At 40.4% G+C, this 18,994-nt stretch overlaps 1 protein-coding gene across 1 annotated transcript in view; it reads left to right on the forward strand.

Moving 5' to 3' along the window:
• The window catches only part of LOC120544126 (protocadherin Fat 3), a 72,593-nt gene that overhangs the window by 21,983 nt on the left and 31,616 nt on the right, over positions 1 to 18,994 (forward strand). Inside the window, exons 9-34 of the mRNA XM_039777706.1 lie at positions 503 to 713; positions 2,021 to 2,092; positions 3,581 to 3,717; positions 4,280 to 4,555; positions 4,799 to 5,009; positions 5,176 to 5,390; positions 5,608 to 5,766; positions 5,907 to 6,028; positions 6,181 to 6,363; positions 6,475 to 6,589; positions 6,693 to 6,974; positions 7,416 to 7,766; positions 7,838 to 8,011; positions 8,141 to 8,671; positions 9,641 to 10,005; positions 10,240 to 10,393; positions 10,992 to 11,099; positions 11,224 to 11,407; positions 11,782 to 12,002; positions 12,796 to 13,248; positions 13,725 to 13,859; positions 13,964 to 14,357; positions 15,206 to 15,402; positions 17,022 to 17,175; positions 17,288 to 17,521; positions 17,811 to 17,989. Of these exons, the coding sequence (XP_039633640.1) occupies positions 503 to 713; positions 2,021 to 2,092; positions 3,581 to 3,717; positions 4,280 to 4,555; positions 4,799 to 5,009; positions 5,176 to 5,390; positions 5,608 to 5,766; positions 5,907 to 6,028; positions 6,181 to 6,363; positions 6,475 to 6,589; positions 6,693 to 6,974; positions 7,416 to 7,766; positions 7,838 to 8,011; positions 8,141 to 8,671; positions 9,641 to 10,005; positions 10,240 to 10,393; positions 10,992 to 11,099; positions 11,224 to 11,407; positions 11,782 to 12,002; positions 12,796 to 13,248; positions 13,725 to 13,859; positions 13,964 to 14,357; positions 15,206 to 15,402; positions 17,022 to 17,175; positions 17,288 to 17,521; positions 17,811 to 17,989 (5,817 nt within the window). The remainder of the gene's footprint in view (positions 1 to 502; positions 714 to 2,020; positions 2,093 to 3,580; positions 3,718 to 4,279; positions 4,556 to 4,798; positions 5,010 to 5,175; positions 5,391 to 5,607; positions 5,767 to 5,906; positions 6,029 to 6,180; positions 6,364 to 6,474; positions 6,590 to 6,692; positions 6,975 to 7,415; positions 7,767 to 7,837; positions 8,012 to 8,140; positions 8,672 to 9,640; positions 10,006 to 10,239; positions 10,394 to 10,991; positions 11,100 to 11,223; positions 11,408 to 11,781; positions 12,003 to 12,795; positions 13,249 to 13,724; positions 13,860 to 13,963; positions 14,358 to 15,205; positions 15,403 to 17,021; positions 17,176 to 17,287; positions 17,522 to 17,810; positions 17,990 to 18,994) is intronic.

Here is an 18,994-nt window from a genome sequence, read left to right on the forward strand (position 1 = left end):
GTCTTAAATGAGCACCACTTATAACGCCATATTTTACAATTACGTCTTATATACTGGGTTCCTTATGCTTTTCCAATTTAATGTGTGAAAAGCAGAGCAAGCTATTTGAAGTCAGGCATGGGACAGCCATCCCATTAAACTGTAATTGCTGAAATCAATTTTGAGGTTAGCAAAAATATTATTTATGGATGGGAGGTTGTCGCTGAGTAAATGTAAGTGCTGTGTCTGAAGATGAGTATAGAGCTCATTCATATAGTTTTGACAATCCTTGACCAGAATTCTAATACATTCTCGATGTTTGCTTGCTCTGAATACATACATACTAACTTACTGTACTTATCATCTTACAGTGAATCCACTTATTTATTTAGCCTTTGAAATATTCTGTTTTTCTGTCTGGTTTATCATTGTTTCAGCATTTTGCTTAAATGTTTCCCAAATGCATGATTCATGCATGTGTCAGCTGGATATCTGCTTTTTTCAATATTGTTCCCTCTCTTAGATAAAAGCGGAGGACAGCGGTGATCCCCCATTATGGTCTACTGTCAAACTCCATGTAGAGTGGATTCGCAAACCTGTCCCCTCACCTGTACCCCTACTATTCACCCAGAGGTACTACAATTTCTCTATTTCGGAGACAGCTGCTGTGTCTCAGCCGGTGGGAGTAGTCGCTGTCAGCCAGTCGAGCACACCTGTCTGGTTCAATATAATCGGTAAGCAAATGAATGTGCCATGCTAAACTAACAGACCAGAAAATAATCAACATTCAAAATGTTCTTGTGCTGTCAAGTTAATTCAAATACATTCGTTCAGGGTTTACAGCCAGGCCACACTATCAACAACGAACTCAATGATTCTTGACATTTGTCATATTTAAATTGATTATAATTTATATATTAATAAAGGAAATGTGGTTTTATTCCAGAAGCCATCCTGTTTATGAACAATGGTCAGTTTACCTCTAATTGCCCCTTGAGGGATGATCAAAGGGTTTTAAATTGAATATCCACCTGCATGGCAGAGTATCATGATAAGGCTTTTGAAAGATGTTATTGGCTTTTAGGTTGGAGGATGACAGTTTTTGGAAAGTTATCTGTGGTGGATATTTCTTACACTCCAAATTAGCTTGTTAAAATCAAAAGGCCACTGAGTAGTTGAGTCTCTGTAGTTGAGATTAATTGTACACAGGCATAATATATATATATATATATATATATATATATATATATATATATATACACAACATTTGTTTATAGTTTATTTTTGCCAAAAGCATGCTGGAAAACAAAGGAAAATAAATAATGTATTTTGCTGCTGCTCTGGCTTTGGTGGAAACAATGAATCTTCTCAGGAGCATACTGGTTCTATACCGGTCTGCCTGATAAATACAGAGGAGCGCTATATTGCCCTTTGATTCAAATCTTTCAAAGGATAAATAGTGAATAGTTATTTTTTATTGCTACCGAACACAGAAAAAAAAATGATGTCTGTAGAGACCCAGTTCCCTTACTAGGATGTTAATATGTAAATTATTTGATAATTAGTTGATTAGTTTTCTTATTCTGTTTTTATTCACATGCATCAAAGATACAGAAAATGTGATGTTTTTTTTCCTGTTCTACTCTTACTGTTGATATCAGAGTAATTGTGCAGGAAAGGCTCATTAATATTTTACTTTTTTTTCTTTTCAAAAAGTAAAAGCATGGTGATTATCTTTTCACTCAAACTTCAAGAGCTGGACATGAATATCATCCCTGAATGAATCACAATTGTCATACTGTGCTGAAGTATTCTGATAAAAACATCCACTCACATTACCTCATAGCAGTTGGCTTTGCAGAGTGCTGTGTATACTGTGGATGATGCAGACCTTTGATCACAAGAATATCCTTGACTCCCTAAATATTCATAATCTGTTCTTTCTTTCTTTCTTTCTTTCTTTCTTTCTTTCTTTCTTTCTTTCTTTCTTTCTTTCTTTCTTTCTTTCTTTCTTTCTCTTTCTCTTTCTCTTACCGTTAAGGCGGAAGGCTCGCCAGAGAAACGTTCTACATTCCTCAGAATGCATGTGGAAGAAACTGCTCACTTGACACAGGTATGGTCAAACTTAATTTTGCAACACAACTTCCTCAAATGCCCAGGTCTGGAGAAATTCAGAAAATTCAGAAATACAGCAAACAGTACTAGGACCTTGTTTAGTCAAAGACCGTATAGCCTGATCTGATTTTGAGAAAAAAAAAGCACTCCACACAAACAGCACTAGTTTTTTATGTTTGCCCAGGCAGGACGAGTTCATTAGTTCAGCTACTATGCTGCTACTTTGGAGAGTAAATGGGATTGGGGTCTAATTGTAGTGTTTCTACCTCAGAGAGACTTCACAAAATGGAAATCTATTGTAAATAATACCAGAGTATGTTGTGATGTTAAGGCCCTTCAGAATGAGTCCACCTGATGATATTTCTGCTGTTACAGACAAACCCAACATATTTTGTTACAATAGAGGGGATAAAGTATTCTACTCTGTTTCACTGATATTATTGCAAACATTCTCTCACTTCTCCCAGAAATTATTTTCAGTATGTCTGTGACGTATGTCTGTGACGTGTGATGTTCATGTGTGTTATAGCATTTAAATGGGCTCTTGTGCTGGTGGAATATGTCATACAAACAATACAGAGACCCACTCAAAAAAATGACTTGCTTATCTGCTGACAGCAATTAAGGCTGATATTATATTAATATTGTATTTATTCATATATTATACTGTTATTCAAGAGGAAAACTAGGTGAGTTATGTCCATACATGTTTCAAAACTAAGTCATAATGTATTGACTACCACTGTACAATTTATTTTGCAGACATAGTGTACATATATATACAGTATAACTACCTGTTCAGCTGTCTGTTTGTAAAAGACGCTACCAAAAATACTACAACTAACTCTGAAGACCCCCCTAGAGGCACCTCTAACATACAGGAATGAAACAAGATACTTCTCTTTATTTAGAGACTACATACTGTGATTTCTGTTTTTCTTAATGCTGTGACCAACTTCTCAACCTGGAAAAAAAGTGAATCCCTGTGGTTTTCTACGACTCAACACGCATCAGTTGTTCTGTGAAAAATGCCCAATCAGTATTCATATGCTGAGGAGAGCTCAAGCCCCCAGATATCTCGGGAGAGAAGCCGGAGTGAGACGAAGGATGGTACTGAATACCTAACACGTATCAATTCTCTCCCTGGCTCTAATCAAACATTAAGCCTCTAAACTGTACACTCACCGCCCGTGGAAAAGACCCGGCTGCAGTTTTTTGATCCCTGAGATGGGTTGTGTTTTGGAGTGATAAGAGGGATGTTTGTGTGGCTGTTAACAGCTCTCTAGCTACGAAGTGGTTCAGTGTTACATTGCATTGCGTTTCAGTTCATTTTATTTCACAGACCCTCCAGCTCCAGATGCAGGCACCTGGCCAAAACAATTACACAGTAATAACTTAGAGCACCTGAGTTTAGCACGCAACGTGAATAATAAATGACTGAAACTTTGTGTGAGCTGTGCGTGTGTGTGTTTGTGTGTGATTCCAGGAAGCTTTGACATGCAGTTTGACCTTCAAGTGGGGGTGGGAACTCTAGTTGTGGCCAAGCCCCTGGATGCAGAGGTGCAATCGGTGTACAACATGACTATACAGGTGACCGATGGGACCAACTTTGCCACAGCACAGGTACGTACACTTATGATTTGTTATGCACTGGCACTGTCTCTTACACACTTCAGAACCACATCAAATTAAATTATTGTCACCTCTTCCTGGGGGAGCTGTTTACTCTCAGCTTTCTTCCTTCCTACGCTTGCACTACCTGAAATTATCTCTCGCTGACTGTGAAATGTGCTTTTTGTTGCTCTGTTTGGGATTTCCTATGCACCTGCTGTCTTGGCTGGCCTACTAGGTCTGCCTTGTAAGGAAAATTCTTGATATCAGTGGATTAATAGGATTAGCCTGTGCAAATAAAGGTCCCTCTTTGAAAACACCTGGTCCGGCTTGAACAAAATACCACAACTATAATTGCCTTGAGTACAGAGATTTAGTGTAAATACTCCTGGTACTGTATCTCCTCCTTGCAAATGAACAATTCAAGATGTAACAATACTCTGTAACTGTATCAAACATTTTCAGTCACCAAAGTTAAATCTACACCAGGGCTCTCATCTTTAAGGATAATATCCTCAATCTGTATCTACCTCAATGACTTTTTAAACTCTCCGTCTGTCTCTCTGTCTCTCAGGTTTTCATCCGAATACAAGACAGCAACGACAACCCTCCAGTCTTCTCACAACCAGCCTATGATGTCAGTGTCTCAGAGGACATACCAGTTGACATGGAGCTACTGCGAGTTAGAGCGTCGGACATGGACGAGCGAGCCCGTTTGAGCTTCTCCATCTATGGCAGTGTCGACCCAGTCAGTATGAGACTGTTCAGGGTCAATCCCGGTACGGGGGTTGTCTACATTGCAGACAGATTGGACTACGAGGCCAGAACACAACACATCCTCACTATTATGGTGAGAAGGGACATATGGAAGAAATATATGAATGTGTTTCTGTGTGTGCTTGGTCAGCTGTTGCCATGCCGTGTGTGTGTGTGTGTGTGTGTGTGTGTGTGTGTTATTGTATGTGTGTTCCTGTTCTGTCTTCCAAATGATGCTCCTCTATGCATCTGTGCCTGACTTACTTGATTTTAGTTGATTTTGTTCATTAATCGCCTCATACAACGCTATACATATTCATCTCTCATTTCACTCTAGGTCAAGGATCAGGAGTTTCCATTTAATCGTGACCTGGCTCGTATCCTGGTGGCGGTGGAGGACTCCAATGATAACATCCCCTACTTCACCAACACCGTATATGATGCTGTGGCCTATGAGTCATCTCCTGTAGACACTTCTGTACTACAAGTTACAGCCTTAGACAAAGATAATGGGATTAACGGGCAACTCACTTATACTATAGAAGCAGGTGTGATGCTTTCTGATCGCTATGTCTGTCTTTTCTTCTATTTTGAACAGTGGTTTAACCTGTGATTGGATTTGTAATGCTTTGTCTTAGTAGAACAAATTGGGATTAAAATTCTGTTTTTAGTATTTACTAGTAATGCTGTCTGTAACCTTTCTGCTACTTTCAGGGAACACCGGTGGTGTGTTTGGCATTGATAATGCCACAGGCCTTATTTTCATTGCCAGGGACTTGGACCTCACCTCTGTGGGCTTTTACACCCTCACCGTGCGTGTCACAGACAGTGGATTTCCTCCATTATTGGCCACAGCTTCAGCTCGCATCTCCTTGATACTCTCCGACTTCTCCCAACCCAAATTCTCTCAGAATGAGTACCAGGCTGAGGTAAAGAGAGAGATGGCTGACTAAAAGGATGGGTGCATGGGGGAGAGGTGTAGGAAGGGAGAGATAGATGGAATTAAGAGAAAGGCTGGAAGATGGTAGGGAGGGTTGGATGGTAAATCTCTAGACAAATATAATATATATATATATAAATATTAAATTGTGCACATAACTCACCAAAGTGCTTAAATTGTTATCACCAATGTGTTTGTATTTACAGATAATGGAGAACAGTACTATTGGAACACATGTCACAACCGTTAGCGCCCTCAGCCGCTCAGCACTCATTTATGATATAACCAGGGGCAACGATGAGCACTGCTTCTTTATCAACCATCACACTGGTGTAATCAGCACACGCAGACTACTTGACTTTGAGGTTTGTTAATGCCTGTGTTTAAACTAGAAGATTTATGCATTTATCAGCTAATTATCAGTGTTGACATTATCGTTTTAGAAGGAGTGCACATGGAATGTTATAATGCCACTTTTAGTTATTGCATTTCTTTGTTTTGGCAGCAAACAACATCCTACTTTCTAGTGGTGCATGCACTGAGCATGGCAGGAGTGGAGGCCAGCACCACTGTCATCGTCCAGGTGGGGGACGTCAATGATAGCCCACCAGTCTTCCAACAAATCAGGTATCAGTGTTGGTCAAAAGATAAGAGCTTTTGCACTGACGTGCTCCTCTGCTGTTTGCTGAGCCGTGTTGAGTCTTGACAACATCATTGTCTGGAGTGATTGAAGTATAGCTTTCCTCTTTTACAGCAGTGTCCTCTTTTCACCTCAACAGGTATGTGGGCGCAATCAGTGAGGCTGCTCCAGTCAACAGTGTGGTCGTGGGAGAGGATGGTAACCCTTTGGTCATTCAGGCGACTGATAAGGACCGCAATCACAATGCCCTGTTGCTGTTCCAGATTATAGACGATACGGCTCGTATGTTTTTCAGCGTGGACTCGGGGACTGGATCGATTCGGTAGGTGACATGTAGAAACCCCACCAGGTTCAGCACTATTGAGGATACAAGTCACCTGCTTATAAATTGTTATATCTCATAATTTCGGATTATGTGAATTTTAAATTGTAGAACAATTGCCAGTCTGGACTATGAGACCTTCCCCGAGTTCCTTTTCCGGGTTAATGTTAGAGACAGTGGTCAGCCTCCTCGGAGTGCTGACAGCCCTGCAGAGGTAGTTATAAGGGTAAGTAAATCAACTTTCACTGCCTCATAAACAATTATTGACTAACTTCGATCCCTGTATTTCATTTGTGGACATTATTTTCACTGTGTATATGCTGTTTTAGGTGATCAACATCAATGATTCACCTCCAAAGTTGTCACAGGACACCTACGAGACAGTTCTCCTCCTGCCAACCTACATGGGAGTCGAGGTCCTCAGGGTTGAGGCTTTTGACCCCGATATGACTTCTGACCTCACCCTGAACCCTGGCAAGTCCATCACCCCTCAGCTAGTTTACTCTCTGGTTGACAGCAATGTGGAGTACTTCTCTGTGGAGCGCTACACCGGAGTTGTGACTGTTATCAATCAGAACCTCAGTAAAGACCGTTACCGCTTTAATGTGAAGGTAAGTGATTGGCCACAAGTGTTCAGTGGACATGCAACAATACTAAAAATTTTATGTATCCTGTCACTAGCTTAGATAAACAGCATGCAGTTGGCTTCAACTGGCTTACATTATAAAGATTTCCACAGGGAGGTCAAAGCACAGGGGCAGCTGCAGAAATGCCCATTCTGTAGTAATTCAGTATCCTGATGTAGAATACTTTAGCTAGTTGATGCAGGGTCTTCTGCCCAGACAGATGGGTGATTTCTAGTTCTCCATGCCCCAGAGTTTTGTTACTTTTGCTGAGAAAGAAAAAGGACAATGTATGCACAGTCTTATTGAATACACATTAAAACCACATCATTACATTCTCTGCATTGGCCTAATGTGAGAATGCTTTCCCACTCAGCGCTGAGGGCCCAACAAGGCTCTCTTACCCTTCAGTATTTGTTTGTTTTTAAGGTATGGGATGGCCGTTTCTCCAGCATGGCGACGGTCACAGTGCTTGTCCGAGAAGCTCTTGACAGTGGCCTTCTCTTCACTTCCCCGGTCTACTCCGCCTCTATCCCAGAGAACAAACCCAATGTCACTATAGTGACTGTTGTTAACACAGTCGGCCACCGCCTCAATGAACCGCTGAAGTACACTCTGCTGAACCCCAGTGGACGCTTCACAATCCGGCCGACCTGCGGGGTGGTGCTCACCACTGGTGTGCCTTTTGACCGAGAGGAGAAGGAGAGTTACGAGCTGGTGGTGGAGGTCAGCAGGGAAGACGAGATACTGAGGGTGGCCAGGGTGACTGTACAAGTTCAGGTGGGTGTCTCTTTTTTAACTTTCTTTACACTGACCCCATTGGATTTTTAAGATAACCTTTCATTCTGTAGGTGGAGGATGTGAACGACAACGCTCCAGAGTTTGTGAATCTCCCCTACTACGCTGCAGTGCAGGTGGAAGCAGAGCCAGGATCTGCTATTTTCAGGGTCTCAGCTATCGACAAAGACTACGGTCTGAATGGGGAAGTGACCTACAGCCTTAAGGAGCAGCACAGAAACATTCAGGTGATTTGACAATTGTCTGCTCTTAAAAAGGTTTTCTTACTTTTATATAGGGGGCTATTTATTTGAAAATCTATGGTTTTGTACATTCGTATGCCCCCTATGTTATAAGTATTTATATATTCCATGCAGGTGAACCCTGTGACAGGAGAGCTGACCTTAAAGAGGGCCTTTGAGGCAGACTTATCCAACGCAGAGTACAAGGTGGTCCTTGTGGCCACTGACGGTGGCTTCCCCTCTCTGTCTAGTGAGGTGGAGTTGCCTGTTACTGTAGTAAATAAAGCCATGCCGGTGTTTGACAAGCCTTTCTATGGTGTCACCGTCAGAGAAGATGTGGCCATCTCCACCTCTGTCTTGTGTATCAATGCCACCAGTCCTGAAGGCCAGAGTGTCATCTTCACCATCACTGATGGAGACCCTTCCCTCCAGTTTGACATTGGCTTTGACACAGGAATCATCAGTGTGATTTACCAGTTAGACTACGAGACTACGCAATACTACCGGTTAACGGTGAAGGCTACAGATATACTGACTGGGGCAAAGTCTGAGGTCGATGTAGACATTGTCGTCCAGGATGTGAATGATAACCCGCCACTGTTTCAGAACACCTCATACTCCTCTGTGCTTGCAGAGAACTCCATGATCGGAACGACCGTGCTACAGGTGTGTGTCTTTGTTTATTGAGTAAGTCCAGTGTGTGTTCTTACTCAATACTTGTTTACACTTAAGACTCACTTCAGCAGTACTGTGGATGAATATTAGATGCCAAATCATTTATTCATGAGAGGATAGTGTGATATTTCCCTAGAAATTTCCCAGTGGAAGCTTGACCTTTAGTGGATAATAGACCAGCGCTGTTGTTTGCACAAGACAATTCCAAGACATCTAAATTATTGAAATAATTGGTTTCTGTAACAATGTTTTAAGGTTTTAAGTCATCAAAATAGGTTTCATGACCTTATTTGACTATATTATTGAATTCATCAAGAATCAGGAGGGCAATCTAAGAATATTGGATCACATGAATGTTTATCATGCCTTACAGGACACTGGGGCTTGCTGAGAGGTGTCCCAATATTGTTCACTACATAGTTCATGCATTGTAAATGCATATTGTGTGCCTCTGGCTTATCATCACTCAATAGCACTGATTATGTCTTTGCCTTGAGCTCAAAATATGCAATTTTTAGTACGTACATGAGCTTTTTGTTTGCGATAAAGGGAGTAAAAATTATTGATGAAAGCAATTTTATGTTGTTACTGCAATTCAAAACAGTTGATCAAACCAAGAGTACAAGTGTTTTGCATCTTCTACCTCAACATGAATATCACACAATTGAAATTCTTTTCACTCAATCATGTTTTTTCTAACCTGACAATGGTTGAGCGTACAGTATGAATGTGCTTTTGTTTTCAACGCACTTGTACAAAATGATATTGGCTTATGCTCGAAACTGTTTTGATGTGGTTTTAGATAAATATTTCAGTGAAACCCACAACTTTATTTACTTTTTTCATTTGGCCTCAGTGTACATGCTACAGTAGCTATAGAGTATGCCACGGTAAACAAATCAGACCATATCTTGAATAATGCATAAGGCAGTGCAAAGTTTAATGTTACTTTACCTGTAGGTGTTTGCCCAGGACCAAGATTCGGAGAAGAACGCCGTGGTGAGTTACCAGATCCTATCTGACATTTACAACAGCACCGACTTCTTCCACATTGACAGTAACAGCGGATTCATATTCATGGCACGCCTGCTCGACTATGAGCTCATCCAACGCTACAACTTCATTGTCAGAGCAATGGACAGTGGAGACCCTGCCCTCAGCAGTGATGTTAGTGTCACTGTGATTGTTACTGACACAAACGACAACCCACCTAATTTCAGCCAAGCACTGTATGAGGCCTTTGTCAGCGAGCTGGCTCCCCCAGGGCACTTTGTGACTTGTGTCCAGGCGTCGGATGCTGACATCTGTGATGCTCAGAGGCTGAGGTAAAAGATGTTTTATCAAGTTGTTCAGTTCATTATGTTTAGAAAAGCACATTTCTTATAGGCAATCTTGTTTTTGTGTTTCGGTCGGAGTTATTTTCACTCCATCTGTTATTTGTCTTTTTTTCACAATCACAAGCAACAAAAGTAGATACATTGTGTTGCCAGCATCTTCTGAGCAAAATAACGTTGTACAACGTAAACACCATTGTGCTTGTTTTTTTAATTTGCTTTCAGATACAGTATTCTCTCTGGGAATGAGAAAATGACTTTTATGATGGAGCCAGATACAGGGGTGCTCAGTCTGTCTAACAAGAGGAGACAAGGCATGAAACTCTCGTATCAACTCAATGTGTCTGTGTCAGATGGAGTCTTCACCAACAATGCTCAGGTGAGACAACTTACAATTCAAGTCTATCAACCGATTTGCTCTTTTTTAACCTTTGCAGTGTTCATGCGCAGAAAGCTGAGGGCAACCCCTCTCTTCAAATCTATTGCAAACATTCACAACTGTCCAGTACGACTGCTGTTTTCTATCCCTGGCTGCTGAGCAGCTCTGCAGTTGGAGGTTAATGTGTGTTTCTGTCATATCAGATTTACTGTGAAGATGAGCTGCCAACTGGGAATTTTTTTTTCCACATCTTTCGCAGTGGTAATTACAAGTAGGCTTTGATATCCCATATCTCTAATAGTCTACATCAAATGTTGAAGTGATAACATGTCACACAATTCTTTTGGGTTTTCATGTTCTTCTGACATGATGTAAACACTGCGTACCTCCACAGTAGTTTTTGCAGTTTGTGGGTGTTTGCAGCTCCGTCAATCACCATTTGATCACAAGCCTGATGCTCTTACTGCTGGTGTGATTGTGTTTGACAAATCAGCCAGTGATGATTAATGTCATGGCATCAGCAAGATGTCAGCAGACATGAGGATGATGATGATGATGATGATGGGAGAGGATTATAATGATGATGGTGACCCCCCAGGTGATTGTACGTGTCCTGGGAGCTAACCGGTACAGCCCAGTGTTCAGCCAGAGGTTCTACCTGGCTGAAGTCCAAGAAAATGCCCCTCCAGGGTCAAAGGTCATTCAAGTAAGTTTGCCTTAGTAATATGTCCATCATCATTTTAATAGGAAACATCCTTCATGGATGATGTTGTAGAACCTTGCAATGGCCAATCTGACATTATTTTCTGCATCTCTTTGTGGACCTGAAGGTTCGTGCTACAGATGAGGACTCTGGGCTGTTTGGCCAGATCAGCTACTCCTTCATCAATGACCTGGGGAAAACTCAGTTCACCATTGATGCAGATGGATTCATATCCACTGCTCAGAAATTAGATAGAGAAAATCCTCTTAACAAGGACATGGTGCTGACCATTATGGCACTGGATGGTGGAGGTACTGTATTATTTCGACACTGACCAGACTGACAAAATCTTCAAATCAGACAATATAAGACAAAAAGGTCTTACCTCTACATCTCGCAAGCCAAGCATTTAGCTAACATTAATGCATGAGTGGTCACTGTTCTTGGTAAATGCACTGTAGGTGCCGCCTGTAAGATCATAGCTTTTGTATAATAAGATCCCACACTGAGAATTAATGAATATTTAAGCATATTCACATTACAGATGCATTCAATTGTATCATTCAGAACTGATTTACAGTGAATGAAACGGTATAATAGGGCAAATTATGTCTGTATTAAAACTACATACATTTAATAAAACCATATGCAGACATTTATGTTCTGTTTTTTTTCTTTTTCCCAGGCCGTGCATCGTTTTGCACAGTTCGAGTGGTTCTTTCTGATGAGAATGACAACGCCCCCAGGTTCAGAGCTGTGGAATACCGTATGAGCATTAAAGCAAATGTTGCCAAAGGTTCCCTAGTGACACAGATCCAAGCCACTGACTCTGATGCTGGGTCTAATGGGAGGGTCACCTACTCCCTTTACAGCGAGGCACGCCTTTCGCTGGTTGATGTGCTGGAGGTCAGTATATTTGCTCTTTAATTTTATACTTTATACTGCTGTACTTTATAAAAAACATATTTGCACTATATAGCTGTACATTATGCTTAGTTTTAATAGAGTTGCACACATCTGCTCAGTTCCCTCAAGAAACCTCAAACAAATGTATTTAATGAGCGTAAACCATGTTAAAACTCACAATTTAAGAGATGTTCTCAACTGACTGTTGAGTGTACCAGTGTGTTTGTTACTGTTCTGTCTAGGAGTTTTTGTTGTGTATGTGGTGTTTATGTTCTGCAGAGCAGGAACCTGCTGAAAATCAGTTTTACACTGAGTCAGGCCCGATTGTCTTTAATCTTTTCCTGTTTAATAAATAAAAAATGAAAATGACACTAGCCCCACATTTCATTGGATTAACAGCCATCTGTAACTGTAATTATACATTTTTACTCATCAAATCAAAATTATGTTACATTAAGACTGATGCCACATTCAAGTTAGGCTGTTCTAAAGGGAGACACAATTGTGAACCACGATCAAATAACAACTATGAATGTAAATGACACAAAAAGCTGTAGTATAAAAGGCTAATATAATATGAATGAATGAAAAAAGTAGTAGTAGTAGCATAAACATATTAGATACCAAGATTAAGCTCAAATAACATTGTTTACTATGCTCTGATTTGTGGAAATAAAATTGACAAATACAGTTCATCAAATAAAATCCTAAGAGCAAATAAAGAAAGCTCTATTACTGGAATTATTGTTTCAGGAGTTGATTTAAATCGCATTGTGATTTTGCTGGTACCTAGGTGGAGCCAGACAGCGGTTGGATGATGACTAAAAGCACTGTCAACCACCTCCAGGGGACTGTGCTTTCCTTCTTTGTCAAAGCCACGGACGGCGGTTATCCGGCCAAACACTCGCTAGTGTCGGCCTTCATCCATGTTGTCCCACCAGATGCATTTGTTCCCTCCTTCAGTCAGCCTCAGTACTCCTTCACTATCCCAGAGGACACAGCAGTAGGAACAGCCCTGGGGTCTGTGTACATGGTCCCCGGACAGACGGGGTTCTTCACAACAGTCGGAGGAGAGACACTAGACAGCAACCAGGGAGGGACATTCCTGGTGGAGAGGGAAACAGGTCTGATCCGTCTGATCAAGCCGCTAGACTATGAACACATCAGCATCTTCCGCTTTAAGGTTGCGGCTACAACAAGAAGAGACCTGATCGAATCTGTCTCCACTGTGGACCTGGAGGTTAAGGTTGGTGATACAGTTCAACATTATTTTTTTCATATTTATTTGAATTTAATTAAATCTGATTTGTTTTGGCCTCTGAGTGCAATAAAGTAACATGCAATGAAACTACCCAAGAGTGTACCAAAGTTCTCAAAAAAGCCAGAAAATAATATATGTGTGTCAAAACAGGTATTGCAGTTAGTCAAAAACTAAATGTATTTAATTCTTTCCAAAACACGAGAGCAAGTACAATCTCAAAGTAAAGTGCAAGTGTAAATGCTTACAATTTCAACGAATAGATGGACTTCTTTGTTGAAGATAATTCAAAATGTGAAGTACAGTTTGGAAATTATACAAACATAATGTAAAAAAGAAAATTAATGCAATTTAAATTCCAAATTCATTCGAAAAATTCAGAGAATAATTGAATTTCTGTTGCATTATTTTTCAATGTACAAAATATAATTCAGACTTTGTTGGGCTAATGTGTCATTTTTCAGGTCCTAGATGTGAATGACAACAAGCCAGTGTTTGAGACTAACACCTATGTAGCCACAGTGATGGAGGGGATGCCAATAGGGACAAGAGTGATCCAAGTGCGTGCACTTGATCCAGACTTTGGCTCAAATGGACAGGTGTGTGAGTGCCAAGTTTGACACTAAGTATTTCGTTGTTTTTGTGTTTTGCTCTTCAGTTCGGAGTGTTGCAGATGCTTGGATGTTTTTTTTTTAAATTGCAGGTAACCTACAGCCTTGGACCTCTGCTCAACTACAACTTGGACTTGACAAAAGACGCTCGCTCTTTCAGCAGCCCCATCACTATGGGTTCTGTCTTTGCTATTGACAGTAAAACAGGCTGGATCACCACAGTGGGTCAGATGGACCATGAGGCCTGCTCCAGCTACAGCTTTGAAGTAGTGGCCTCTGATCTGGGGGAGTTACAGTCTCTCTCCTCCACCACAGTGGTAACCATCACTGTGTCAGACGTTAACGACAACCCGCCGCGGTTTGAGAGGGAGCTGTACAGGGGTGCAGTAAAGGAGAGTGATCCCCTCGGTGAGGTGGTAGCTGCTCTAAAAACCAAAGATCGAGATGGCACAGATCAGAATCGTCTCGTCAACTTTTACATAACTGGTGAGGAAATTAAGTAGAATACTAACATAATGTAGTTCAACACATTCTGCTGCAGTAATTGTACCTCATTCAGTGAAATGAGCTTGTGTTGTACAGTATGACAATTATTCTTTGGCCTAATGGGATTGATATTATTAAAGTTCAAATTTAAAATTTATTTCAACTTTTATTTTTTTGTATTTTCTTTGTATTTTAATATTACAAGGTATGCATTACACAGCATAACATTTCAAGCAAGGCAGAGAAACCCTGTATGTTTGCATTTTTATTTCTCAATATAGGTGAAAGAATAATGCTGAGTTACAAAGTACAATTTATATTATTTATTTTAGAATAGAGCCAACCAGCCTACAAACTTCTGCTTGAATGATTTTTTTATTTCCAATACAAGAAGTTGTCTTTTCAGACTCAAACATGACTTTGTGTCACTCCTTTTTTATAATAATAAAACACATTTTAAGGACTCTCCAGTAAAACTCTCACCTTGACACTAAGCTTAATGTTTTCCATTCACATAACGTGTCTGATAATAACCAAGGATGATATAGTTTGGCCTCATGCTCTGGCATTTAAAAATACTGATTGGCCTAATGGAAGCGTCAAATTAGGCCATAGCTGCTACACCACCAGCCTGGTAATGATAGATGTTTATTGAATATGCCAAAGGGTTTGTGTGTGTGTGTGTGTGTGTGTGTGTGTTTGTGTGTGTGTGGGTGGGGAGCTGATGCTTATTCATCTTGTGAATGAATGAGATTTCCAGTTTGTTCACAAGTCTGTTAGAATGCATTTTCACTTCTTTCTTTGCTGTGAGGTGTCAGCGTTTTAATCCTTATCTGTTTAATCTCCAGGTGGAAACCCGCGGGGCGTGTTCGGTCTGGCTCTTGTGCAGGGAGAGTGGAAGGTTTACGTGAGTGGTCTGCTGGACCGTGAGCAGCAGGACTGGTATCTGCTCAACATCACAGCCAGCGATGGACTATATGTCGCTCGCACTGCAGTGGAAGTTACTGTCATGGATGCCAACGACAACAGTCCCATCTGCAACCAGGTCAGGGATACAGACAAATGGAGATGGGGGAAATAAAAATATGCAAAGCAAACCAACAAACATAGAACAGACTGTGGATTGTAGGACGGTGAAGTGTTATTTTGCTTTTTAGGGATTCATGGTAGACTAGCCACATTCCTATTAGTGTTTTGTCTAAAAATAGAAATAAACATCCCTTTTCAATACATCATGATAATACAATCAATGTATAGTAAATATTAGTGAAAAAAATTGACAAATGACATGAATCAGTGATAAAGAACAATCAACTTTAGCTCATTGTGGTAATTTCTACCTTGCAACTTTAAGACTCATCCAAAAAAGAGTGTTAATGTGCTGCCAATCACTGTTCTATTCTAAAATAGGAAAGTCACTGTAAAAAGGGAAGATAATTGGGCTGTGCAGTCTTCTGGGAATATCCCTTTTTCGTATTTTGCTATTTCACATAATTAGTTGAGAAATGTTCCTTTTCCCTCTAAACTTTTACTTATTCTCTTTGAAATCATTCCTCCCTGTCTCCCTGTTCTTAGTCGTAGCAGTCAGTTGTAGAAGTGATACTAGCAGTAATGGCAGTAAAAGTAGATGTACTACTACGACTTCTGCTAGTAGCCACAGTGTTAGGCATGATTGATCATAGTCATAGTGGTAATCATAGTAGTAGTAGTAGTAGTAGTAGTAGTAGTAGTAGTATTAGTAGTAGTAGCTATACTGTAGTAGTTTCAATAGTTCTAGGACTAACCATGTCACGTTTGCTAATTTTAGGCATTGTTATCAGCAATTGCAGTGGTAATTGTTTGATAACCATTATTTGAATAGTTTTAGGGATGCAACTAAAAATTATTGATTATTTTTATCATCAATTAATCTGCCAGTTATTTTTTTTGCTTGATTGATTATCTATCATAATAGTTGCAGATTACTTTTCTGTCAATCGACTAATCAGTTAATCAACTAATTATTTCTTTCCAATTACTCTTAATATGATTAAGTCAATCACAGGATAGTCTCACTTTGCCAGACCCTCCAAAGTGCGTTGAAGAAGAATCTGGCTACTCCACACAGCATTCGGGGATGGGAGGAAAACATGCTCTGGTTTAATGGTATTTCTTTAAACCAATAAGAATCGTCATGGGCAGTGCTAAACTCCGCACAGAGCCGCTGCAAAATAGTCGTGCAAGAGAAAACACAGATTGGACAGATCCACCGAATTTAAAATTCCAACACGAAGAAAGCCGAAGGAAACGGAAAATACATGCATCCAGCGGATCCCGGAAGTGGAACGCGAAGGATATAGACTAATCACAGGATAACCTTTAATTACCGAGCAAAAGCAGCAGGGTGGGATATACTGCAGTGAGGTCACAAAGTTAATTTCTAGAGGCAGTCAATGGCAGGAGTGAAGGCAGGGTTAGAAAAGGGCACTTAACGCTGTTGTGCTTGTTCTAATACCTGGGATAATGGATGCAGCGCCCAACAGTTTAATATGTTTTTTGATGTGTTGGACAGATGTTGTTGTTGTTGTTGTTTTTCAGGCAGTGTAGTTTCACTTTGTGCTTGTAAACAATTTGTGTGTGTGTGTGTGTGTGTGTGTGTGTGTGTGTGTGTGTGTGTTGTGCCAGGCGGTGTATAGTGCCTCTTTTCCTGAGGACATTCCCACTAACAAGGGCATTCTGACAGTGGGCGCAACAGATGCTGACTCAGGCTCCAGCGCTGAGATCCAATATTCACTGTTTGGCATCGGGGTTGAAGATTTCTACATGGATGCAAACACTGGTACATTAAATTTTTATTTTCATTTAGGTTTTTGTATGATCAAAATTATATATACATCACAGATTAAACGTCCTTTCTACAGCTTTATACCCCTCTACATTTGTGTCCTAAGGAGAGCTGCGTACGGCCACAGTCATGGACCGAGAAATGACGCCCAGCTACAAACTCATTGCCCAGGCAACTGATGGAGGAGGGCTGTTCTGCCGCTCTGACATTTCTCTTAAAGTGTTGGATGTGAATGACAATGCCCCCTCTTTCTCCTCTAGCCATTACCTGGCTAATGTGTATGAGAATGCTGCCCCCAAGGCTTTGCTTACCCGGCTGCAAGCCAGTGATCCTGATGAAGGTAAGCTAATATGATGTTATAAGCTGGATGTGTAACATGTCAAGCGAGGATGATAATGAGCATAGAAAGTTTCCTACTTCAACTAAATGCAGGTTCACGCCAATATGTCACTGAGCATTCACATACCTTGTCCATAAGAAACATTCTTAATTATGAGGAAAGGAGACACATTATCACACAATGTACAAAATGAATAATAAAACAAAGATGACCAAGAACAGGAAGAAGAACATTTTGACATGGATAATAATTATTGGTTGTGCATGAATTTGTCTTCTATTGTCTCCAGGTTTTAACCGTACAGTAGTCTATTCTCTGGTGGATTCAGTCAATGGATTATTTTCCATTGACCCGATATCTGGAATGGTAATTTTGGAGAAATCTCTGGACAGAGAGAGCCGTGACTCTTATCGTGTCCGTGTCCAGGCCACTGACCAAGATGGACAACAGGGGGCGCTGTCCTCACAGGTTGGTGATCCATCTGACACATCCAATCTCAGTGTTTTTGCCATGCTATCCGGTATTCACTAAACCTAACTGCAGGGAGTATTATTCCAAAAGATATTCACGATCCCTCTCAAAAATGGCATTTATTGTGAAAAAATTGCTTGCTGAAAAAGAAAATTGAAATTCACAACAGTCTCTAACATTTATATTTTAGCTGATATAAGCATTGCAATTAAGATGATTTACACCAATTTCTAAAAACACAAATATATATGATTTTGTTGTCAAACCATTTACCACAATAATGCAATTAGAATTGATACCCTACATATTAAGTGGTGCATTAGCCAGCCATGGATTCATCCATCTAGTGATGTGCAATCTGTATTTCTGTCCAAACACATGAATAAAAAAAAGCAAATAAATAAAAACTGTTTATTGAAGACATCAGATAAAGAACCTTCTAGATTTAATCAAGATAAAGCATCATGAAATTATGCATTAGGTGGGATGGGAAAGACGGGGAATTTGACAGTTGCAGACACAGAAGCAGTGCAGAAAAGAGGAGGAAAAGAAGTGAAACAGTGTTAGCTCTCTCACAGTCACTAGGCTTTACTTCTCTTAGGTCCTTTGAGGCAGTCAGAACAAGCCATAACTGAAAATAAATCCCAGGCAAAAGTGAGGTCAGGTGTGTCCATTTTTGACTATATTGTAGCAGGTATCATTACCACTGCTAATACAAGTGGCAGTACTTAGCTGTAATAGCAGCAATAGCAGGGATAGTAGTAAGAGTATAATAGTAGTAGTAGTGATACCAGGAACTGTAGTATTTGTAGTAGGCACAATAATATAATAAGATTAAAGGTAGCAACTGTAGCATCCCATTTGCAGTAAGTGAAACAAAAGTTGAGTTTGTCTCTTCTATAATATGACTCGGTACCACACGCTGGTGTGTATGCCAGGAAAGACTAATAGGACTAATATGGTGAAGGTCTGATAAAGAGACTAATGAAGGTAGTTGGAAAG

Source organism: Perca fluviatilis, chromosome 16, assembly GCF_010015445.1.
Source record: "Perca fluviatilis chromosome 16, GENO_Pfluv_1.0, whole genome shotgun sequence".
Taxonomy (NCBI): domain Eukaryota; kingdom Metazoa; phylum Chordata; class Actinopteri; order Perciformes; family Percidae; genus Perca; species Perca fluviatilis.